A 20,574-nucleotide genomic window follows, 5' to 3' on the forward strand; every position below is an offset into this window, starting at 1 on the left:
AAACAAAACGTCACCGTGTCAGCCGCAGCACGGCACCGCGTGCGTACCCCAATCCCTCCGGGCCGAGCGGCCTCTGTCGCCACTACCAACGGCCACCGGTTGAGTAACTTAAGGTCACACTCATTACACACACACACACGCGGAAAGTTGCTCGCCACAAATGAACCACAAAGACCTCGCTGGTCTCGTCAAGGAGCTATGAACCGCCGTCGCGCGAACTTCCCCGCTCACCCTCGCAGCGGCGGCGGCGGCATTTGGCTCGGCCGTCGAACAAAGAGGGCGGCCGACGCACCGCGCGGCGCGTTCAGACGCGCTTCCGCGGCCGTCTGGAACGCTCTTTCCTCCCGATATTAGGAAGCCACTGGAGCTGCGCACTTTGAAATCATCGTCATCGACATGTAGATTGACAAACTTCTATCTGTAGAGCTGCTCGTCGGTGCGTTCAGTTTGTTTGCCGTCCTTCCCAAAGCGCCTCCGACGACCGCCGTCAGGCACGTCAGGCACGTCAGGCACGTCAGGCACGTCAGGCGCGTCAGGCACGTCAGGCACGTCAGGCACGTCAGGCACGTCAGGCACGTCAGGCACGTCAGGCACGTCAGGCGCGTCAGGTCCGTGCCCGCCGCGCGGCCGCATCGACCGGGGGGCCCCTCCGCATCCGAGCAGCCGCTTACCCCTGGCCGCGGCTTGCGGCGGCGGTGGCGCCGTGCGGCTGCTGAGGTCCACCACGGACGGGGAGCGAACCGGCGGGTCGAGCTGCCCGGATCCTCGACCCTGAATCTGGGGGGGGGGGGGGGGGGGAGAGGAGGTTAAGGGAAATGCCCAGCGACCGTTACGAGAGGCCAGCGGCAACACCGGCGGCCGCCGATCGACGCCAAGTGGCGGTGACGCCGCCGCGGCGGAGCCCGCGCCGGGCTAGGTGCACTTCAGAATCTGAATATTTATTTATAAACTGGGGGAAAGCGATGGGCTATGCCCAGCAGTTTCACAGATTGTCCAGTAGACTTTGAGGCTGGAGCGAGAAGCGTCGAAGGCTCTCGCCGTTGAGAGCAGGGGGAGCTCACGGGACAGGCCCAGCAGGGGCCGTGGGTTTGACCGACTGAGGTGACCACCTGACCGACTGAGGTGACCACCTGTGCCTCCCCCACTGCGCCAACTCGCTGCGTTTTCGCCGCCCGGCGCTCCGCTCGTTGTTGCGAGCGTCGCTCCTCTGATACTGCTGGAGGGCGACTGCCTCCGACTGCCTCCGACTGCCTCAGACTGCCTCCGACTGCCTCCGACTGCCTCCGACTGCCTCAGACTGCCTCCGACTGCCTCCGACTGCCTCCGACTGCCTCAGACTGCCTCAGACTGCCTCAGACTGCCTCAGACTGCCTCAGACTGCCCCCGACTGCCCAGTAGCGTCCTTCACGAGCCTCCTCCTCCTCCGCAGAGGCCGATTTTGACACCGCTGGTGCCGGTTCATCGGCAAGTCCACTCAGCTCCACATTCCTCCTGTACCACCCATGAGCCCATTTCCTCCCTGGTCCATTCCCGGAACCCATTAACACATCAGACAAAGACCCTTTAAACAAACTGTTAGGGGCAAGTGACATTCGCGAGCACCGATTTTGTTGAATCTCAAGCAGCCAGACTATGGCAACCAAGGCAACTGTAGGAGTCATTATAAATTGCCCGAGGCTTGAATACAGACCGGGGGAGGTACCATTTGGGGTTGTTAGGGTTCAACTTTTACTGGCCGAGGCAACATTAGGACTCCCTTATGAATTCAATGTTTTTGTCTTTCAGGCTTACACAGGCCTAGGGGCCAGGGGGTTCGGGCACACGACCCTTCAACAGGGAGAAGAACTGAAAAGATAAAATTTGCCTTTGACCAAAACGGCCGCGTCTCGCGCAGAGACACTCGTACGCACAAACACAGCGGCAGGCGTGTGGACACGACAACGACAACAACAACAACACATTCCGAATTAAACAAACTAAATAGGCGATGGAATACATTTCGTTTCGTTACTCTTGGACAACGCAATCCGTGAGTGACTGTGCGGGACATTTTGTCGTCCGTCACCAAGACATTTCCAGAGCGTGACCAGCCGCCACCCCCCCCCCCCCCCCCCGCCGCCCCCCCAATTACCTGCCGTATTTAAATCAATTATCTTTGCGCGAAATATCGTTTGAGATTTTCCTTCTAACAACGGGGGGAGGGGGGGGGGTGGGGGGGGGCTCGTAGGCTTGACGACCTCGGCTCCGGGCCAACGCGGAGGATTCTCGGGGCTCAAATCGCTGCCCGCGTCTCCAAAAACAGCCAGGCCAAGGGAGAGGCTTCACGGCCTCCTCAACGTTTATTTGCCCGAAGCTCTAAAAGGTCAAATGCGAGGACGCGTTAACGGCGTGGAACACGAAGACACGGCGGAGGGAGCTTCTACGCGGCAGCAGCCCACCTCGCCTCCTCGCAGCTCTCCTATCGCTGCGACCCGCGGGCTAGCGGTTCCCGAGGACCTCGCACGTTGACTCCTCCACCCGCGTTGGGGGGGGGGGGGGGAAATCGCGTTCCACCAGGTCACCGACACGTTCTTCTGGTCTGGAAGGGATTTTTCTCCGGGGTCCTCCGGGAGACAAAGGCGGCCGGGCGTGGTGCTGGACACCTCCGCGTGCCGTGCCGGTCTTCACCGGGTGCTCGCTACCAGCACTTGCCCCGACAAGTCTGTTACTACAGGCTATACGGGGGACCATGGTTGTGTGCGTGTGTGGAGTTTGTATTCTCTCCCCCGGTCTTCATGGGTTTCTTCCGGCTACTCTGGTCTCCTCCATAGCTAAAGAGCCCCCCCACCACCACCACCACCACCCCCAACACCACCCCCACCCCTACCACCCCCACCACCACCCCCACCACCCCCACCACCACCCCCACCACCACCCCCACCACCACCACCCCCACCACACCCACGTCCACATTTAGAATCAATATCGCGCGTTCGGAGTTATTTAGCCCGCAGTACATTTCCCCGCGATCGTGATGGCGATGACCACGGCGACGACGCGCTATCGTTCTGAGAGGGAGCTACGCGGCTCCGTGCGCGTACGTCCACACGCACGCACGGTTTAACTTCTTGATTTAAAGCTTTCGTGACTGCAGTAATTCATATTCTTAGCTCTTTCGGTAAAGTCACGTTGAAGGGAAACAATAAAATAATAAAATATATATATAAAACAATTTTATTGTTTTATATATATTTTCCCTTCAACGTGACTTTACCGAAAGAGCTAAGAATACGGTTTAACTTCTTTCGCACCGTGCGCAGCCAACCGTGCTAGTCGGAGGTGCGGGCTAATCGAAAGGTAAAACCCAAAATAAAAACAACAACAACCCCGTTTAGTTTTACAGTTGCATAGTTTTGTAAAACGCGTTCGAGGGCGCCCCCCCCCCCCATCCCATCCCCCTTGCCCCACGGATGGTGAAAAAACGCGGGCGCCCACCTCCGCGTGCATTCCGGCGGGCGTCACGACCGTGGCATTGGCGGAGGGCAGGCCTGCTCCTCCTCCTCCTCCTCCTCCTCCTCCTCCTCCACCGCCTCCTCCGCCTCCTCCACCGCCGCCGCCGACCGGCAGGAGCATGGTCACGGTGCCGGGCTGCAGCGACGACGGCGGAATGGTCGAGGACAGCGACGACGGCAGTGGCTGCGGGATGGCGGACGACGACGACGACGACGACGATGACGATGATGACGCCGGCGGTAGCGGCAGAGGTGACTGAGTCGCCGGCGCCGGCTGTTGCTGCTGCTGCTGCGGCACGAGGGCGGCCGGGACGGCGGCCGACGAGCCCGGAGCGGGCGGGATGCCGTTCTCGGACAGGAACTCGTCCAGGTCCATGTACTCGAGCTGGAAGTTGTCCATGTAGGGCAGCGTCTTGTCCCACAGCGTCGGGCCCAGGAACGCGGAGGCCATCATGTTGCTGCCCGTCGCCTCGTCCTCAATGCTCTTCTCCTTGTCCTTGCCTGAGCGCAACAACGCACGGACAAAGGTCAAAGGTTTTCTCCCGCCACCCCGCCCCGCCCCCCCCCCCTCCCCCACCGTGGAAAAAACATTTTAATAAATAATACGTACAAAAAATATATTAAATAATAATAATAATATCACGGCCGCGTAGCTTTCACGCTGGGTGGTGGCGCAGTGGTCACGCTCGTCTCGACTCGCAGCAAGGAGCGGCCTGGGCCTCACTGGCGGGGCCAGGGGGGGGGGGGTTGGCACGGGCCCCCCCAAATGATCCCATCGAAATCCCTAATTTCGATCGGATCATTGGGGGGGTTTTTAGTAATAAATCGGCATTTTGCGACCCCCACTACCACTGTGTAAGCATATTATTACGTGGCCAGGCACTCTACGAGATGATAGGATAATAGCCCAGTCCATAATTGGCAATAAGTAACGGCAAAGCGGTTTATAAGCGACTCACAGAATTGCGCGCGGTCGCGTCTACAGAGTCCACGACTTCCCTGAAGGCATCGACACCTTCAGCGAGCGCGATGCCGATCACTAACAACGCGGTTCGCAATTGGACCCCTCGGTCGATGCGCTGCCCCATCGCCGCACACGCGTCGAATACAAATCAAGGGACAAGTCCTCACTTACTAACAAGTCCTCACTTACTAACAACTCCTTACTTACTAACAACTCCTTACTCACTAACAGCGCCTTACTCACAACTCCTACTCACTAACAAGTCCTTACTTCCTAACAACTCCTTACTTACTAACTCCTTACAAGTCCTTACTAACTAACAACTCCGACTCACTAACAAGTCCTTACTAACTAACAACTCCTCTATCGTTTTTCATTGCTGGAGGGGGGTTGCCCCCCCCCCCCCACACCTACCTAAAAAATCCTGGCTCCGCCTAGCTGGGTTCGATTCCCGACTTGGGTGCCTCCCTTCCTCCCCGTGATACCGTGCCGGCCTTTGTAGGCGCTCGCAGAGCCTAACGGTCTGTTAAAAGGCTATAAGGGGGGATTGATGTTTGTGAGCGTGTGTGTGCGTGCGTGCGAGTTGGAATCGGCGGCCCCAGCAGCTATCGCCCTCCGCTATGAACCTGGCGACCCGAGTTCGATTCCCGCTCACGGCCAACACCGGTGGCGATTGTTTGAACCCATCCTGGGCCTCCCCCTAGGTCAAATGAGTACCTGGTGCGATGTGTAAACATCGCCACTAGGGAGACAAAGGCGGCCGGGCGTGGTGCTGGACACCTCCGTGTGCCGTGCCGGTCTTCACCGGGTGCTCGCTAACAGCACTTGCCCCGACAAGTCTGTTACTACAGGCTATACGGGGGACCTTTGTTGTGCGCGTGTGTGGAGTTTGTATTCTCTCCTCCGGTCTTCATGGGTTTCTTCCGGCTACTCTGGTTTCCTCCATAGCTAAAGCGCCCCCCACAACCCGCCCCCCACAACCCGCCCCCCACAACCCGCCCCCCACAACCCGCCCCCCACAACCCGCCCCCCACAACCCGCCCCCCACAACCCGCCCCCCACAACCCGCCCCCCACAACCCGCCCCCCACAACCCGCCCCCCACAACCCGCCCCCCACAACCCGCCCCCCACAACCCGCCCCCCACAACCCGCCCCCCACAACCCGCCCCCCACAACCCGCCCCCCACAACCCGCCCCCCACAACCCGCCCCCCACAACCCGCCCCCCACAACCCGCCCCCCACAACCCGCCCCCCACAACCCGCCCCCCACAACCCGCCCCCCACAACCCGCCCCCCACAACCCGCCCCCCACAACCCGCCCCCCACAACCCGCCCCCCACAACCCGCCCCCCACAACCCGCCCCCCACAACCCGCCCCCCACAACCCGCCCCCCACAACCCGCCCCCCACAACCCGCCCCCCACAACCCGCCCCCCACAACCCGCCCCCCACAACCCGCCCCCCACAACCCACCACTCCCACAACCCACCACTCCCACAACCCACCACTCCCACAACCCACCACTCCCACCACCACCCCCCCCACATAATGTAAACTGTTATTGGCCAAACCATACATCCCAGTGCTCAAACATTAACCTCAAATCACTCAATACTGGGATCGCGCACAGAATCAGAATGTGTATTTATACTCGAGGAAATCCGATGGGCTGTAAAGCTCTTTTTCACAGATGTCCATCGCTGCCCAATTTCCGAAAACCCGGGATAGAGCCCCCTGAATGAAACATCTTTGAACTCAGGTGAGGGTTGGGTAAACAAGTGAAACAATGACGATGACGATAATAAATCGGATACATCGCAGATCGGAGCACCGTAGGGGCGCATGCGCGTCGTCATCGCCATCGCCCGATCCTGCTGCTGGATGACGGGCCTGACCAAGGCCCTGTAAAAAGTTCCCCCGAAGGCTGCAAAAACCAAACGCGAGAGCCGGGAGGGCGACACCGGGCCGAAATAGGCCAAGGAATCAAGCGGCAAGGAAATAATGAGGTTCAGAAGAACAGATCCCGCGTGAAGTCACGTGGAATGAGAATAAGAGAATAAAATAATAAATTAAAATGACACAATAAAATTCTCACGACGTTTCGGCCACAACACAGGCAGCCTTGTGTTGTGGCCGAAACGTCGTGAGAATTTTATTGTGTTATTTTATTTTATCAATTTATTATTTCATTCTCATTCTACATGACTTTACCGAAAGAACCAAAGAAGATGAATCCTTGCAGTCACGAAATAACAGAACTGTCGGGACGACAGAGCTTCAATTAACGCTGCTAGTTCTGTTCTTTCACCTGAAGAAGGCTGCTTGTGCTGTGGCCGAAACGTCGTGAGAATGTTATTGTGTTATTTTATTATTTTATTCTCATTCTACGTGACCTTACCGAAAGAACCAAAGAAGATCTATTTTATTTTGTTATTTTATTTTCATTCTACGTGGTGACCTTACCGAAAGAACCAAAGAAGATGAATCCTTGCAGTCACGAAAGCTTCAAATGGAAATTTAAGATCCTGTGTATGTAACATTTACTTAAGGGATTGTTAATGTGCCACCGGGGGGGGGGGGGGGTCGTGCATTGTCCCAAGAAACGTTTCTTGGGGCAAAGGCTTTTTGGCAGAAGACTTCAAACGGCGCATTTCGCTCGAGCGCTGCAATAACAGCGACATCCGTAACACATATTCAACGCAACGTCTATATAATATAAACCTCGTGTTTAATATAAATGGGGGGGGGAGGGGGGGTGCGTGCGGCGGCGGCGGCGGCGGCGGGGGGGGGGGGGGGTCACGTGACCCGGCGGGTCTGTGGCGCGTTCGCCGCTTTGCCGCAGGGCGCCTCGCGGTTAAAATCCGGCAGGCCGCCCCGGTTAACACCGCGGCGCGTCTTCTCCGTGCACACAAACGCGCCCGTGGGAGAGGGTGCCGCCGCTTGCCGGCATCGCGGTCCCAAAGTGCGACACAAAATTGGACGGACCAACGACGGTAAATTACCCGGCAGGGAATTTACGTCGCAGCCGCCGTCACCGCCCCAACTCGCCGACCCTCGGCTGCGGCAAGAGTTCGCGGCGCGGGGGTGCCAGCCGCTACGCTGCCGTTCCCCCCCCCCCCCCCCCGCGTTCAAAGGCAAAAGATCCCCCCACACCCCACGGGTATGGCCTCAGCAGGCTGTCGGGGGGCAAGTGCTGTTAAGCGAGCGCCTACGAGGGCTGGAACGGCGCACGAGGTGGCTGGGAGGACAGCACCACGCCCGGCCGCCTTCCGTCTCCCCGGTGGCGACGTTTAGACGTCGCAGCAGGTACTCAATTGCGGGCCGAGTCGACCCAGGGTGAGGCCCAGGACCGGTTCAGACAATCGTCACCGATATTGGCCGTGAGCGGGAAGTCAAACTCGGGCTGCACTACGCTTTGCCGTTCCCCCCACCCACGTCCGCTCACTCGCCAAATCGATCAGCCACCCGCTAACCACGGCAAGCTGCAGGTCGCAACAACGCTTCTCTCTCTCTCTCTCTGCGTCTGCCCCTCGCACCGCAGCAGCATAATACCACCGCTGGATTCGAGAAACATGTTCGCTCTTATCCGTTTACATTTTTGATCGTGTCGGTTCGCAACCGGTTTCGGGCTTTCGGGCACGTGCTCAGCAGTGGAGTTAAAAATAAATAACAAATACAAAGTCTCCCCCCCCCCCCGCCCCCCCCCGTATAGCCTCGACGTGCTTTTGGGGCAAGTGTGCTCCGCGAGCACCTATGATGCGGGTTGGGTGGCCCAGCTCCACGCCCGGCCGCCTTTGTCTCCCCGGCGGCGACGTTTACACACTGCACCGGGTACTCATTTGAGGCCGAGTCCACCTAGGGGGGGGCCCAGGACCGGTTGAAATAACCGTCACCGGTGCTGGCCGTGAGCGGGAATCGAACTCTGTTTGCTGGGCACGTAGCGCGACCATGCATCCCATGCACAAGCACGCACACACACGTGTACACACACACGTGTACACACACACACACAACAAAGATCCCCCATATAGCCTTAACAGACTGTAGGGACAAGTGCTGTTAGCGAGCACCTATGAAGGCCGGTAACGGTACACGAGGGGGTGGGTGGCCAGCACCACGCCCGACCGCCTTTGTCTCCCTAGTGGCAATGTTTACACACTACACCAGGTACTCATTTGAGGCTGAGTCGACCTAGGGGAGGCCCGGGACCGGTTAAGATAATCGTCACTGGGTGTTGGCCGTGAGCGGGAATCGAACCCGTGTCGCCAGGTTCATAGCGCACACGCACGCACGCACACACACACGCACACACACACGCACACACGCGCGCACACACGCACGCACACACACACGCACACACACACACGCACACACACGCACGCGCACGCGCACACACGCACGCGCACACACGCACAATTGTAGCCACGGGCTGCCCGCAAACTCTGCCGGTCCGGGCTGGCCGACGATCATTCTTCGAGAGCGTCGGCGATTGTGGCTGCTGCGGCGATGGTGGCGATGACCAGCGGGTGATAGAGGGAGGGAGGGAGGGGGTTGCTCACACACCCCCCCCCCTCTCCCCTCAAATGCGGGACGTGGGGCTGGGCTCAAGACATTTTGGGGGGGAGGGGGGTTGTGTAAACAGGGGTGATGGATGTGAGCACACACCCCCCCCTCTCACCTCTCCCTCCCTCCCCTCACTCTCTCCTCTCGAGGAATTAAGTCAAAACTGCCCTTGTTGCTGTCCGCCTCGCTCGCCCGCGTCTGAGTGACGCGTGAGAAGACCCCGTTACCTGCAAGCCCCTTACCACTGCCCTACCTTATCACAGACCAACTCGGACCTTATTTGGTCACCACCACCCCCCCCCCGCCGCCGCCGTGCCCCTTATAAATCTCAACGTTCATCCTACAAAGTCCCATCACAAGCGAGGAACACAAGCAAATTGACCCTTTTTTGCCCCTATTGAAAGGGCTGTACGTCGTGTGGATCTGAACACTCCCTGCACAAGTCTGCGGGCTAAACCGTATGGGTTGACACGGAACGAGACCCACAACAGTACACCGCCACTGTGGCCTGCACTCCTCCAACGGAGGAGGAGGAACGGGGTCACGGCCTTCTCACTCTCACTGAAGCCCTCTCGTCGTGGCCAGCAGCAGCAGCAACAGCACCTCAACATTGGCATCGAGCCCGTGAACACACTGCTATCCGCAAGAAGAGCAAGAATAGCATCGTCTATGGGTCGGTCCAGTGTCAGTCTATAGGGTCCAGTGTTAGTCTATAGGGTCCAGTGTTAGTCCATGGGCCCAGTGTTAGTCCATGGGCCCAGTGTTAGTCCATGGGCCCAGTGTTAGTCTATAGGTCCAGTGTTAATCTATGGGACCAGTGTTAGTCCATGGGCCCAGTGTTAGTCCATGGGCCCAGTGTTGGTCCATGGGCCCAGTGTTAGTCTATAGGTCCAGTGTTAATCTATGGGACCAGTGTTAGTCCATGGGACCAGTATTAGTCCATGGGACCAGTATTAGTCCATTGGCCCAGTGTTAGTCTATGGGCCCAGTGTTAGTCTATAGGTCCAGTGTTAATCTATGGGACCAGTGTTAGTCCATGGGACCAGTATTAGTCCATTGGCCCAGTGTTAGTCTATGGGTCCAGTGTTAGTCTATGGGTCCAGTGTTAGTCTATGGGTCCAGTGTTAGTCTATGGGACCAGTGTTAGTCCATGGGACCAGTATTAGTCCATTGGCCCAGTGTTAGTCTATGGGCCCAGTGTTAGTCTATAGGTCCAGTGTTAATCTATGGGACCAGTGTTAGTCCATGGGACCAGTATTAGTCCATTGGCCCAGTGTTAGTCTATGGGTCCAGTCTTGGTCTATGGGTCCAGTGTGAGTCTATGGGTCCAGTGTTAGTCTATGGGTCCAGTGTGAGTCCATGGGTACAGAGTCAGTCTATGGGTCCAGTGTTAGTCCATGGGTCCAGTGTTAGTCTATGGGTCCTGTGTGAGTCTATGGGTCCTGTGTGAGTCTATGGGTCCGGTGTGAGTCTATGGGTCCAGTGTTAGTCTATAGGGTCCAGTGTTAGTCTATGGGTCCAGTGTTAGTCTATGGGTCCAGTGTTAGTCTATGGGTCCAGTGTTAGTCTATGGGTCCAGTGTTAGTCTATGGGTCCAGTGATAGTCTATGGGTCCAGTGATAGTCTATAGGTCCTGTGTTAGTCTATAGGGTCCAGTGTTAGTCCATGGGCCCAGTGTTAGTCCATGGGCCCAGTGTTAGTCTGAGTGAGTGTTTTCGACTCTCAAGTAAACCCACAGTAGTCCACGCTCCTTCAACGCAGTAGGAGGAGCGACACGACACGAACTCTATCTCTCTGTGTCTCTCTCTCTGTGTGTCTCTCTCTCTGTGTCTCTCTCTCTGTGTCTCTCTCTCTCTGTGTGTCTCTCTCTCTGTGTGTCTCTCTCTCTGTGTGTCTCTCTCTCTGTGTGTCTCTCTCTCTGTGTGTCTCTCTCTCTGTGTGTCTCTCTCTCTGTGTGTCTCTCTCTCTGTGTGTCTCTCTCTCTGTGTGTCTCTCTCTCTGTGTGTCTCTCTCTCTGTGTGTCTCTCTCTCTGTGTGTCTCTCTCTCTGTGTGTCTCTCTCTCTGTGTGCGTCTCTCTGTGCGTCTCTCTGTGCGTCTCTCTGTGCGTCTCTCTGTGCGTCTCTCTGTGCGTCTCTCTGTGCGTCTCTCTGTGTGTGTGTGTCTCTGTGTGTGTGTGTCTCTGTGTGTGTGTGTCTCTCTCTGTGTCTCTCTCTCTCTGTCTCTCTCTCTGTGTGTGTCTCTCTCTCTGTGTGTGTGTCCCTCTCTCTGTGTCTCTGTGTGTGTGTGTGTGTGTCTCTGTGCGTGTGTCTCTCTCTGTGTCTCTCTCGTTGTGGCCAGCAGCAGCACGACCTCGACATTGGCGTCACCGAGCTACTGAACACAAACCTGTCAACCCCTTATCAGTGCCCTACCTTATTACAGACCAACTCAGACCTTACTGGTGACCCCGTGCCCCTGATAAATCTCAACGTTCATCCTACAAAGTCCCATCACAAGAGAAAAACCGACAAAAAAAATAATACGTATTTTTTTTTATGTTGCCTGCATTGAAACGGCTGTACATCCCTAAGGACCTGAAAACTCAATTTCCCTGAACAAGAATACGGGCCGAACCGTTTGGATTGACACGGTATGTGAACATCACCGCTAACGTTACGCGCATTTACGGAATATAATAACTCCGCCACTTGGGGTTTTACATTTTTTACTCTTTGGTTTTTTCGGCAAAGTCACGTAGAAATAAGAAATAATAAAATCACATAATAGCATACGACGTTTCGATTGCAACGCAAGCAATCATCATCGGGCATAGAAGAGCTAAATTTAAGAGAGAGAGGAAACACAGAACCGCAGACATATATATACAGACACCTAAGTGGAGGGAGTTAAAACAGAGACACAAAGAGAGACACAACGCATGGAGCACAGAGAGACGGGGGTCTCTGTGCCGAGGCCTTAGCATGTAGGGGGAGACAAAGAGAGATGGAGAAGCACATCGAATCGGAATCGAACAAGATATAGTAAAATTTGGAAGCAGTATAATGCAACACAGAGGGCCGGTCAAAACACAATTAACGCATGGTCTGGCTGATTAATTGTGTTTTGACCGATCCTCTTTACCGAAAAAAACTAAGAGTAATTCCTGCAGTCACGGAGGCGCCAAATCAAGTTTTTTTTTTACATTTGTTGTTTGTTACAGGGGCGTGAACTCGAGGGTTGCGTCACAACGGCCCCCTTAAACGATGATGGGGGTTCCTGGTTGTGCCGCGAGTTGGTTGTCTGTGCCGATGTCCGGCATTTCGACCCCACGTGCTGGGAAAAATAATAATAAAGAGGCTTCAGTTGCACTTTCATCGTAAGCCATTCCACGGCATCCGCCCGAGGAGAGAGCCGAGTGGGGTAGTCCGCTTGTTCCACCAGAACACGCGTGGTCGCGTTGGGGTAGCTGAGTGGGGTAGTCCGCTTGTTCCACCAGAACACGCGTGGTCGCATTGGGGTAGCCGAGTGGGGTAGTCCGCTTGTTCCACCAGAACACGCGTGGTCGCGTTGGGGTAGCTGAGTGGGGTAGTCCGCTTGTTCCACCAGAACATTCGTGGTCGCGTTGGGGTAGCTGAGTGGGGTAGTCCGCCCGTTCCACCAGAACACTCGTGGTTGCGTTGGGGTAGCTGAGTGGGGTATTCCGCTTGTTCCACCAGAACACTCGTGGTTACGTTGGGGTAGCCGAGTGGGGTAGTCCGCTTGTTCCACCAGAACACGCGTGGTCGCGTTGGGGTAGCCGAGTGGGGTAGTCCGCTTGTTCCACCAGAACACTCGTGGTGGCGTTGGGGTAGCTGAGTGGGGTAGTCCGCTTGTTCCACCAGAACACTCGTGGTCGCGTTGGGGTAGCTGAGTGGGGTAGTCCGCTTGTTCCACCAGAACACTCGTGGTCGCGTTGGGGTAGCTGAGTGGGGTAGTCCGCTTGTTCCACCAGAACACGCGTGGTCGCGTTGGGGTAGCCGAGTGGGGTAGTCCGCTTGTTCCACCAGAACATTCGTGGTGGCGTTGGGGTAGCTGAGTGGGGTAGTCCGCTTGTTCCACCAGAACACTCGTGGTGGCGTTGGGGTAGCTGAGTGGGGTATTCCGCTTGTTCCACCAGAACACTCGTGGTTACGTTGGGGTAGCCGAGTGGGGTAGTCCGCTTGTTCCACCAGAACATTCGTGGTTACGTTGGGGTAGCTGAGTGGGGTAGTCCGCTTGTTCCACCAGAACACGCGTGGTCGCGTTGGGGTAGCCGAGTGGGGTAGTCCGCTTGTTCCACCAGAACATTCGTGGTTACGTTGGGGTAGCTGAGTGGGGTAGTCCGCTTGTTCCACCAGAACACGCGTGGTCGCGTTGGGGTAGCCGAGTGGGGTAGTCCGCTTGTTCCACCAGAACATTCGTGGTCGCGTTGGGATAGCCGAGTGGGGTAGTCCGCTTGTTCCACCAGAACATTCGTGGTTGCGTTGGGGTAGCCGAGTGTGGTAGTCCGCTTGTTCCAGCAGAACATTCGTGGTCGCGTTGAGGTAGCCGAGTGGGGTAGTCCGCTTGTTCCACCAGAACATTCGTGGTTGCATTGGGGTAGCTGAGTGGGGTAGTCCGCCCGTTCCACCAGAACATTCGTGGTTACGTTGGGGTAGCTGAGTGGGGTAGTCCGCTTGTTCCACCAGAACATTCGTGGTTACGTTGGGGTAGCTGAGTGGGGTAGTCCGCTTGTTCCACCAGAACATTCGTGGTTGCGTTGGGGTAGCTGAGTGTGGTAGTCCGCTTGTTCCACCAGAACACTCGTGGTTACGTTGGGGTAACTGAGTGGGGAAGTCCACTCGTTCCACCACAACACGCATGGTTGCGTTGGGGCAGCTGAGTGGCAAAGTCCACTCGTTCCACCTGAAACAAGCATGGTTGTGTTGGGGTAGCTGAGTGGCGAAGTCCGCTGGTTCCACCAGGGTCCAGCCATCAGCGACATGCGGCTGATGGATTGAGCTTCACCATGTTCGCAGTTTGAACTAATAACGAAACAACTTTTTTTTTGGTTTACCAGGTAAGGCCCCACTGAGGTGCCGTAGCTTCTTGTTCAGAAGCGACCACCTGGGCCCATCACAAAAACGACAGATCAACCAAGCGGCTAACGCACGTGGAAACGCATCGCAGCCAAGTAACTCTCAAACGCGTGACGTCGATTGTAAACGTGGAGGGGGGAAAAAAAAACGGAGGACCCGGAGGAAAAATCCACGCGACCACGGGGAGAGAGAGCGACACGCAAACTACAAATATACAGCAGCAGCATGGGGTCAGGGTCAGGATCGAACCCACGACCTCCTGTATACCAGGCGAGGTAGTTAACATCTCATAGCCACCGTGATGATGATGAGAGAGAGACACGCAAACTCCAAATATACAGCAGGCGTCAGGGTCGGGATGGAACACACGACCTCCTGTATATCACGCGAGGTAGTTAACATCTCCTAGCCACCGTGATGAAGATGAGAGAGGGAGAGAGAGACACGCAAACTCCAAATATACAGCAGCAGGCGTCAGGGTTCGGGATGGAACCCACGAACCTTCCTGCACAGCAGGCGACGGACATAACGTCTCCTAGCCACCGTTTGTTGGCGTCCCATCTACGTGGGGGGGAAAATCTCCACATCTCCTCCTCCCGGAGAGTGGCACGGGTGTCGAGAGTGACACGGGGTCGAGAGTGACGCGGGGGTCGAGAGTGGCGGGGGTCGAGGGTGCGGTGCCCACCGTCGCTGCGACAAGCACCGTCACCCGGGGTTTCTCTCGGCGTGGCGACCGACTCGAGCACCTCGGCCCCTCGGCATGCCACGCGGGGGGTTGTCGCCTCTGTCGCGCGGAACCGCCGCGTCCGCGGCCACAACCGGTTCTTGTTGCGCACGCAACATTCGCTCGACCGTGCGCGCTGGGGGTTGGAATTCACTCGGGCACGCGGTCTATGCGGTCGGGCGTGGGACAACGACGCGTGTGTACCGTACGTGCGTGTGTGTGTGTACCGTGCGTGTGTGTGCGTGTGTACCGTACGTGTGTGTGTGTGTGTGTACCGTACGTGTGTGTGTGTGTACCGTACGTGTGTGCGTGCGTGTGTGTGTGTGTACCGTACGTGTGTGTGTGTGTACCGTACGTGTGTGCGTGCGTGTGTGTGTACCGTACGTGTGTGTGTACCGTACGTGTGTGTGTGTACCGTACGTGCGTGTGTGTGTGTGTGTACCGTACGTGCGTGTGTGTGTACCGTGTGTGTGTGTGTGTACCGTGCGTGTGTGTGTACCGTACGTGTGTGTGTGTGTACCGTACGTGTGTGTGTGTGTACCGTACGTGTGTGTGTGTGTGTGTACCGTGTGTGTGTGGTGTGTGTGCTGTGCGCGCTGCTCGGCAGGCAGCGGACCCGCGCAGATGCAGACACACGGAGAGGATGCATGCTGAGTTTCAACATTGTGTACTGTGTGTGTGTACATTCAGACACACAGATACAGCATTGTGTACTGTGTGTGTGTACTATTCAGACACAGAGATACAACATTGTGTGCTGTGTGTGTGTGCTATTCAGACACAGAGATACAACATTGTGTACTGTGTGTGTGTGCTATTCAGACACAGAGATACAACATTGTGTACTGTGTGTGTGTACTATTCAGACACAGAGATACAACATTGTGTACTGTGTGTGTGCTATTCAGACACAGAGATACAACATTGTGTACTGTGTGTGTGTGTGCTATTCAGACACAGAGATACAACATTGTGTACTGTGTGTGTGTGTGTACTATTCAGTCACAGAGATACAACATTGTGTACTGTGTGTGTGCTATTCAGACACAGATATACAACATTGTGTACTGTGTGTGTGTGCTATTCAGACACAGAGATACAACATTGTGTACTGTGTGTGTGTGTGCTATTCAGACAGAGATACAACATTGTGTACTGTGTGTGTGCTATTCAGACACAGAGATACAACATTGTGTACTGTGTGTGTGTGTACTATTCAGACACAGAGATACAACATTGTGTACTGTGTGTGTGTGTGTGCTATTCAGATACAGAGATACAACATTGTGTACTGTGTGTGTGTGTGTGCTATTCAGATACAGAGATACAACATTGTGTACTGTGTGTGTGTGTGTGCTATTCAGATACAGAGATACAACATTGTGTACTGTGTGTGTGTGCTATTCAGACACACAGATACAACATAGTGTACTGTGTGTGTGTGTGCTATTCAGACACAGAGATACAACATTGTGTACTGTGTGTGTGTGTGCTATTCAGATACAGAGATACAACATTGTGTACTGTGTGTGTGTGTGCTATTCAGATACAGAGATACAACATTGTGTACTGTGTGTGTGTGTGTGCTATTCAGACACACAGATACAACATTGTGTACTGTGTGTGTGTGTGTACTATTCGGACACAGAGATACAACATTGTGTACTGTGTGTGTACTATTCAGACACAGAGATACAACATTGTGTACTGTGTGTGTGTGCTATTCAGACACAGAGATACAACATTGTGTACTGTGTGTGTGTACTATTCAGGCACAGAGATACAACATTGTGTACTGTGTGTGTGCTATTTAGTCAGAGATACAACATTGTGTACTGTGTGTGTGTGCTATTCAGACACAGAGATACAACATTGTGTACTGTGTGTGTGCTATTCAGACACAGAGATACAACATTGTGTACTGTGTGTGTACTATTCAGACACAGAGATACAACATTGTGTACTGTGTGTGTGTGTACTATTCAGACACAGAGATACAACATTGTGTACTGTGTGTGTGTACTATTCAGACACAGAGATACAACATTGTGTACTGTGTGTGTGTGTGTGCTATTCAGACACAGAGATACAACATTGTGTACTGTGTGTGTGTGCTATTCAGACACAGAGATACAACATTGTGTACTGTGTGTGTGTGTGCTATTCAGTCAGAGAGATACAACATTGTGTACTGTGTGTGTGTGTGTGCTATTCAGACACAGAGATACAACATTGTGTACTGTGTGTGTGTGTGTGTGCTATTCAGACACAGAGATACAACATTGTGTACTGTGTGTGTGTGTGTGCTATTCAGTCACAGAGATACAACATTGTGTACTGTGTGTGTGTGCTATTCAGACACAGAGATACAACATTGTGTACTGTGTGTGTGCTATTCAGACACAGAGATACAACATTGTGTACTGTGTGTGTGTGCTATTCAGACACAGAGATACAACATTGTGTACTGTGTGTGTGCTATTCAGACACAGAGATACAACATTGTGTACTGTGTGTGTGTGCTATTCAGACACAGAGATACAACATTGTGTACTGTGTGTGTGCTATTCAGACACAGAGATACAACATTGTGTACTGTGTGTGTGTGTGTGCTATTCAGACACAGAGATACAACATTGTGTACTGTGTGTGTGTGTGTGTGCTATTCAGACACAGAGATACAACATTGTGTACTGTGTGTGTGTGTGCTATTCAGACACAGAGATACAACATTGTGTACTCTGTGTGTGCTATTCAGTCACAGATATACAACATTGTGTACTGTGTGTGTGTGCTATTCAGACACAGAGATACAACATTGTGTACTGTGTGTGTGTGCTATTCAGACACAGAGATACAACATTGTGTACTGTGTGTGTGCTATTCAGACACAGAGATACAACATTGTGTACTGTGTGTGTGTGTGTGCGCGATTCAGACACAGATATACAACACTGTGTACTGTGTGTGTGTGTACTATTCAGACACAGATATACAACATTGTGTACTGTGTGTGTGCTATTCAGACACAGAGATACAACATTGTGTACTGTGTGTGTGCTATTCAGACAGAGATACAACATTGTGTACTGTGTGTGTGCTATTCAGTCACAGAGATACAACATTGTGTACTGTGTGTGTGTGCTATTCAGACACAGAGATACAACATTGTGTACTGTGTGTGTGTGTGCTATTCAGTCACAGAGATACAACATTGTGTACTGTGTGTGTGTGTGTGCTATTCAGACACAGAGATACAACATTGTGTACTGTGTGTGTGTGTGTGTGCTATTCAGACACAGAGATACAACATTGTGTACTGTGTGTGTGCTATTCAGACACAGAGATACAACATTGTGTACTGTGTGTGTGTGTGCTATTCAGACACAGAGATACAACATTGTGTACTGTGTGTGTGTGTGCTATTCAGACACAGAGATACAACATTGTGTACTGTGTGTGTGCTATTCAGACACAGAGATACAACATTGTGTACTGTGTGTGTGTGTGCTATTCAGACACAGAGATACAACATTGTGCACTGTGTGTGTGTGTGCTATTCAGACACAGAGATACAACATTGTGTACTGTGTGTGTGTGTGTGTGCTATTCAGACACAGAGATACAACATTGTGTACTGTGTGTGCTATTCAGACACAGAGATACAACATTGTGTACTGTGTGTGTGTGTGCTATTCAGACACAGAGATACAACATTGTGTACTGTGTGTGTGTGCTATTCAGACACAGAGATACAACATTGTGTACTGTGTGTGTGTGTGCTATTCAGACACAGAGATACAACATTGTGTACTGTGTGTGTGTGCTATTCAGACAGAGATACAACATTGTGTACTGTGTGTGTGTGTGCTATTCAGACACAGAGATACAATATTGTGTACTGTGTGTGCTATTCAGTCACAGAGATACAACATTGTGTACTGTGTGTGCTATTCAGACACAGAGACGCAACATTGTGTACTGTGTGCGTACTATTCAGACAGAGATGCAACATTGTGTACTGTGTGTGCTATTCAGACACACAGATACAACATTGTGTACTGTGTGTGCTATTCAGACACACAGATACATTGTGTACTGTGTGTGCTATTCAGACACACAGATACAACATTGTGTACTGTGTGTGTGTGCTATTCAGACACAGAGATACAACATTGTGTACTGTGTGCGCTATTCAGACACAGATATACAACATTGTGTAATGTGTGCGCTATTCAGACAGAGATGCAACATTGTGTACTGTGTGTACTATTCAGACAGAGATGCAACATTGTGTACTGTGTGTGCTATTCAGACACACAGATACAACATTGTGTACTGTGTGTGTGTGCTATTCAGACACACAGATACAACATTGTGTACTGTGTGTGTGTGCTATTCAGACACACAGATACAACATTGTGTACTGTGTGTGTGCTATTCAGACACACAGATACAACATTGTGTACTGTGTGTGTGCTATTCAGACACACAGATACAACATTGTGTACTGTGTGTGTACTATTCAGACACAGAGATACAACATTGTGTACTGTGTGTGTACTATTCAGACACAGAGATACAACATTGTGTACTGTGTGTGTGTGTACACCGTGTGCGCTGTGTCTACACCGTGTGTGCTGTGTGTGTGTCTACAGTGTGCTGTGTGTATGTGTACACCGTGTATGTGTGTGCTGTGTGTGTGCTGTGTGTGTGTGTGTACACCGTGTGTGTGTCAGTACACCGTGTGTGGGGTGTGTATGTGTGTGTGTGTGCAGACCGTGTATGTGTGTGTACCGTGTGCGCTGTGTGTGTGCCGTGTGTGCTGTGTGTGTGTGCTGTGTGTGTGTGCTGTGTGTGTGCTGTGTGTGTGTGTGCTGTGTGTGTGCTGTGTGTGTGCTGTGTGTGTGCTGTGTGTGTGTACACCGTGTGTGTGTGTGTACACCGTGTCTGCTGTGTGTGCTGCTCGGCAGGCAGCTCTCTCCCTCCCGTAGTCTCGCTTTGCGAGCCGTTTCGTTTTGGAAAGTATCTACTACTCCCGACTACCACCACGTAACGCGAGGGATACCTGCTCAGTAAAGAGTTGCCGGGTGGGTGATGCAGCTGCTGCTGCTGCTGTTGGTGTTTGTAACATAGCCCTGCCTATGAGCCTGCGTGCACAAGCGATAATAGCCGACAAAAACAGCCTGCAGCAGCAGCAGCAACAGCAGCAACCGCTGTGCAAGTAAATTGCCTCGACAACCAACTCACAAAGTTAAAAAAATGATATTCCTTGCTCCAACAATCAACGTCGGCCGTACGAAGTAGCTGGCTGGACACGCGAGCTGTTGGCAAAACAAACCAAAAAAAAAATCGCTTTCCCAATCCGGAAGCACCCGGGGGCGCTTCGGCGGCGGCGGGGGGGGGGCAGGCGAAACGTCGGACTTCACGCCAATCTGCACGTGCGAAGGTGGGGGCCTGGCACGCCATCAGCCGCAGCAGCAGCTACAATCCGCTCGCACATTGAGGAACGAGTGAATAGAGAGCGCCACAAGCCACGGGGATGGGAAACACCGCCACCCCCACCACCACCACCTCGTCTTTTAACTTGAAACGGCAGAATTGGAAGAATGTCAGAAAATGTTGCTGAAATATGAAAACGTCGGCTTCAAGTCTCGTCTCGCAGAAGAGATGACTTCTCATTTCGGGCAAGCCACCTTGACCGTCATTCGAGGACATGCACACAAAATTAAACACGAAGGGTAAAACAATCTC

The 20,574-nt window shown here is 53.6% G+C and overlaps 1 protein-coding gene across 1 annotated transcript in view; it reads right to left on the minus strand.

Annotated features, from left to right (window-relative positions):
- Window positions 1–20,574, minus strand: part of LOC116955104 (hepatic leukemia factor-like) — a 66,522-nt gene that overhangs the window by 42,591 nt on the left and 3,357 nt on the right. The window contains exons 2-3 of the mRNA XM_032976080.2: window positions 3,475–3,992; window positions 672–777 (exon numbers count right to left, since the gene is read on the minus strand). Coding sequence (XP_032831971.1) covers window positions 672–777; window positions 3,475–3,992 — 624 coding nt within the window. The remainder of the gene's footprint in view (window positions 1–671; window positions 778–3,474; window positions 3,993–20,574) is intronic.

This window comes from Petromyzon marinus, chromosome 58, assembly GCF_048934315.1.
Source record: "Petromyzon marinus isolate PM22_M1 ecotype Great Lakes invasive population chromosome 58, UKy_Petmar_22M1.pri1.0, whole genome shotgun sequence".
Lineage (NCBI taxonomy): Eukaryota > Metazoa > Chordata > Hyperoartia > Petromyzontiformes > Petromyzontidae > Petromyzon > Petromyzon marinus.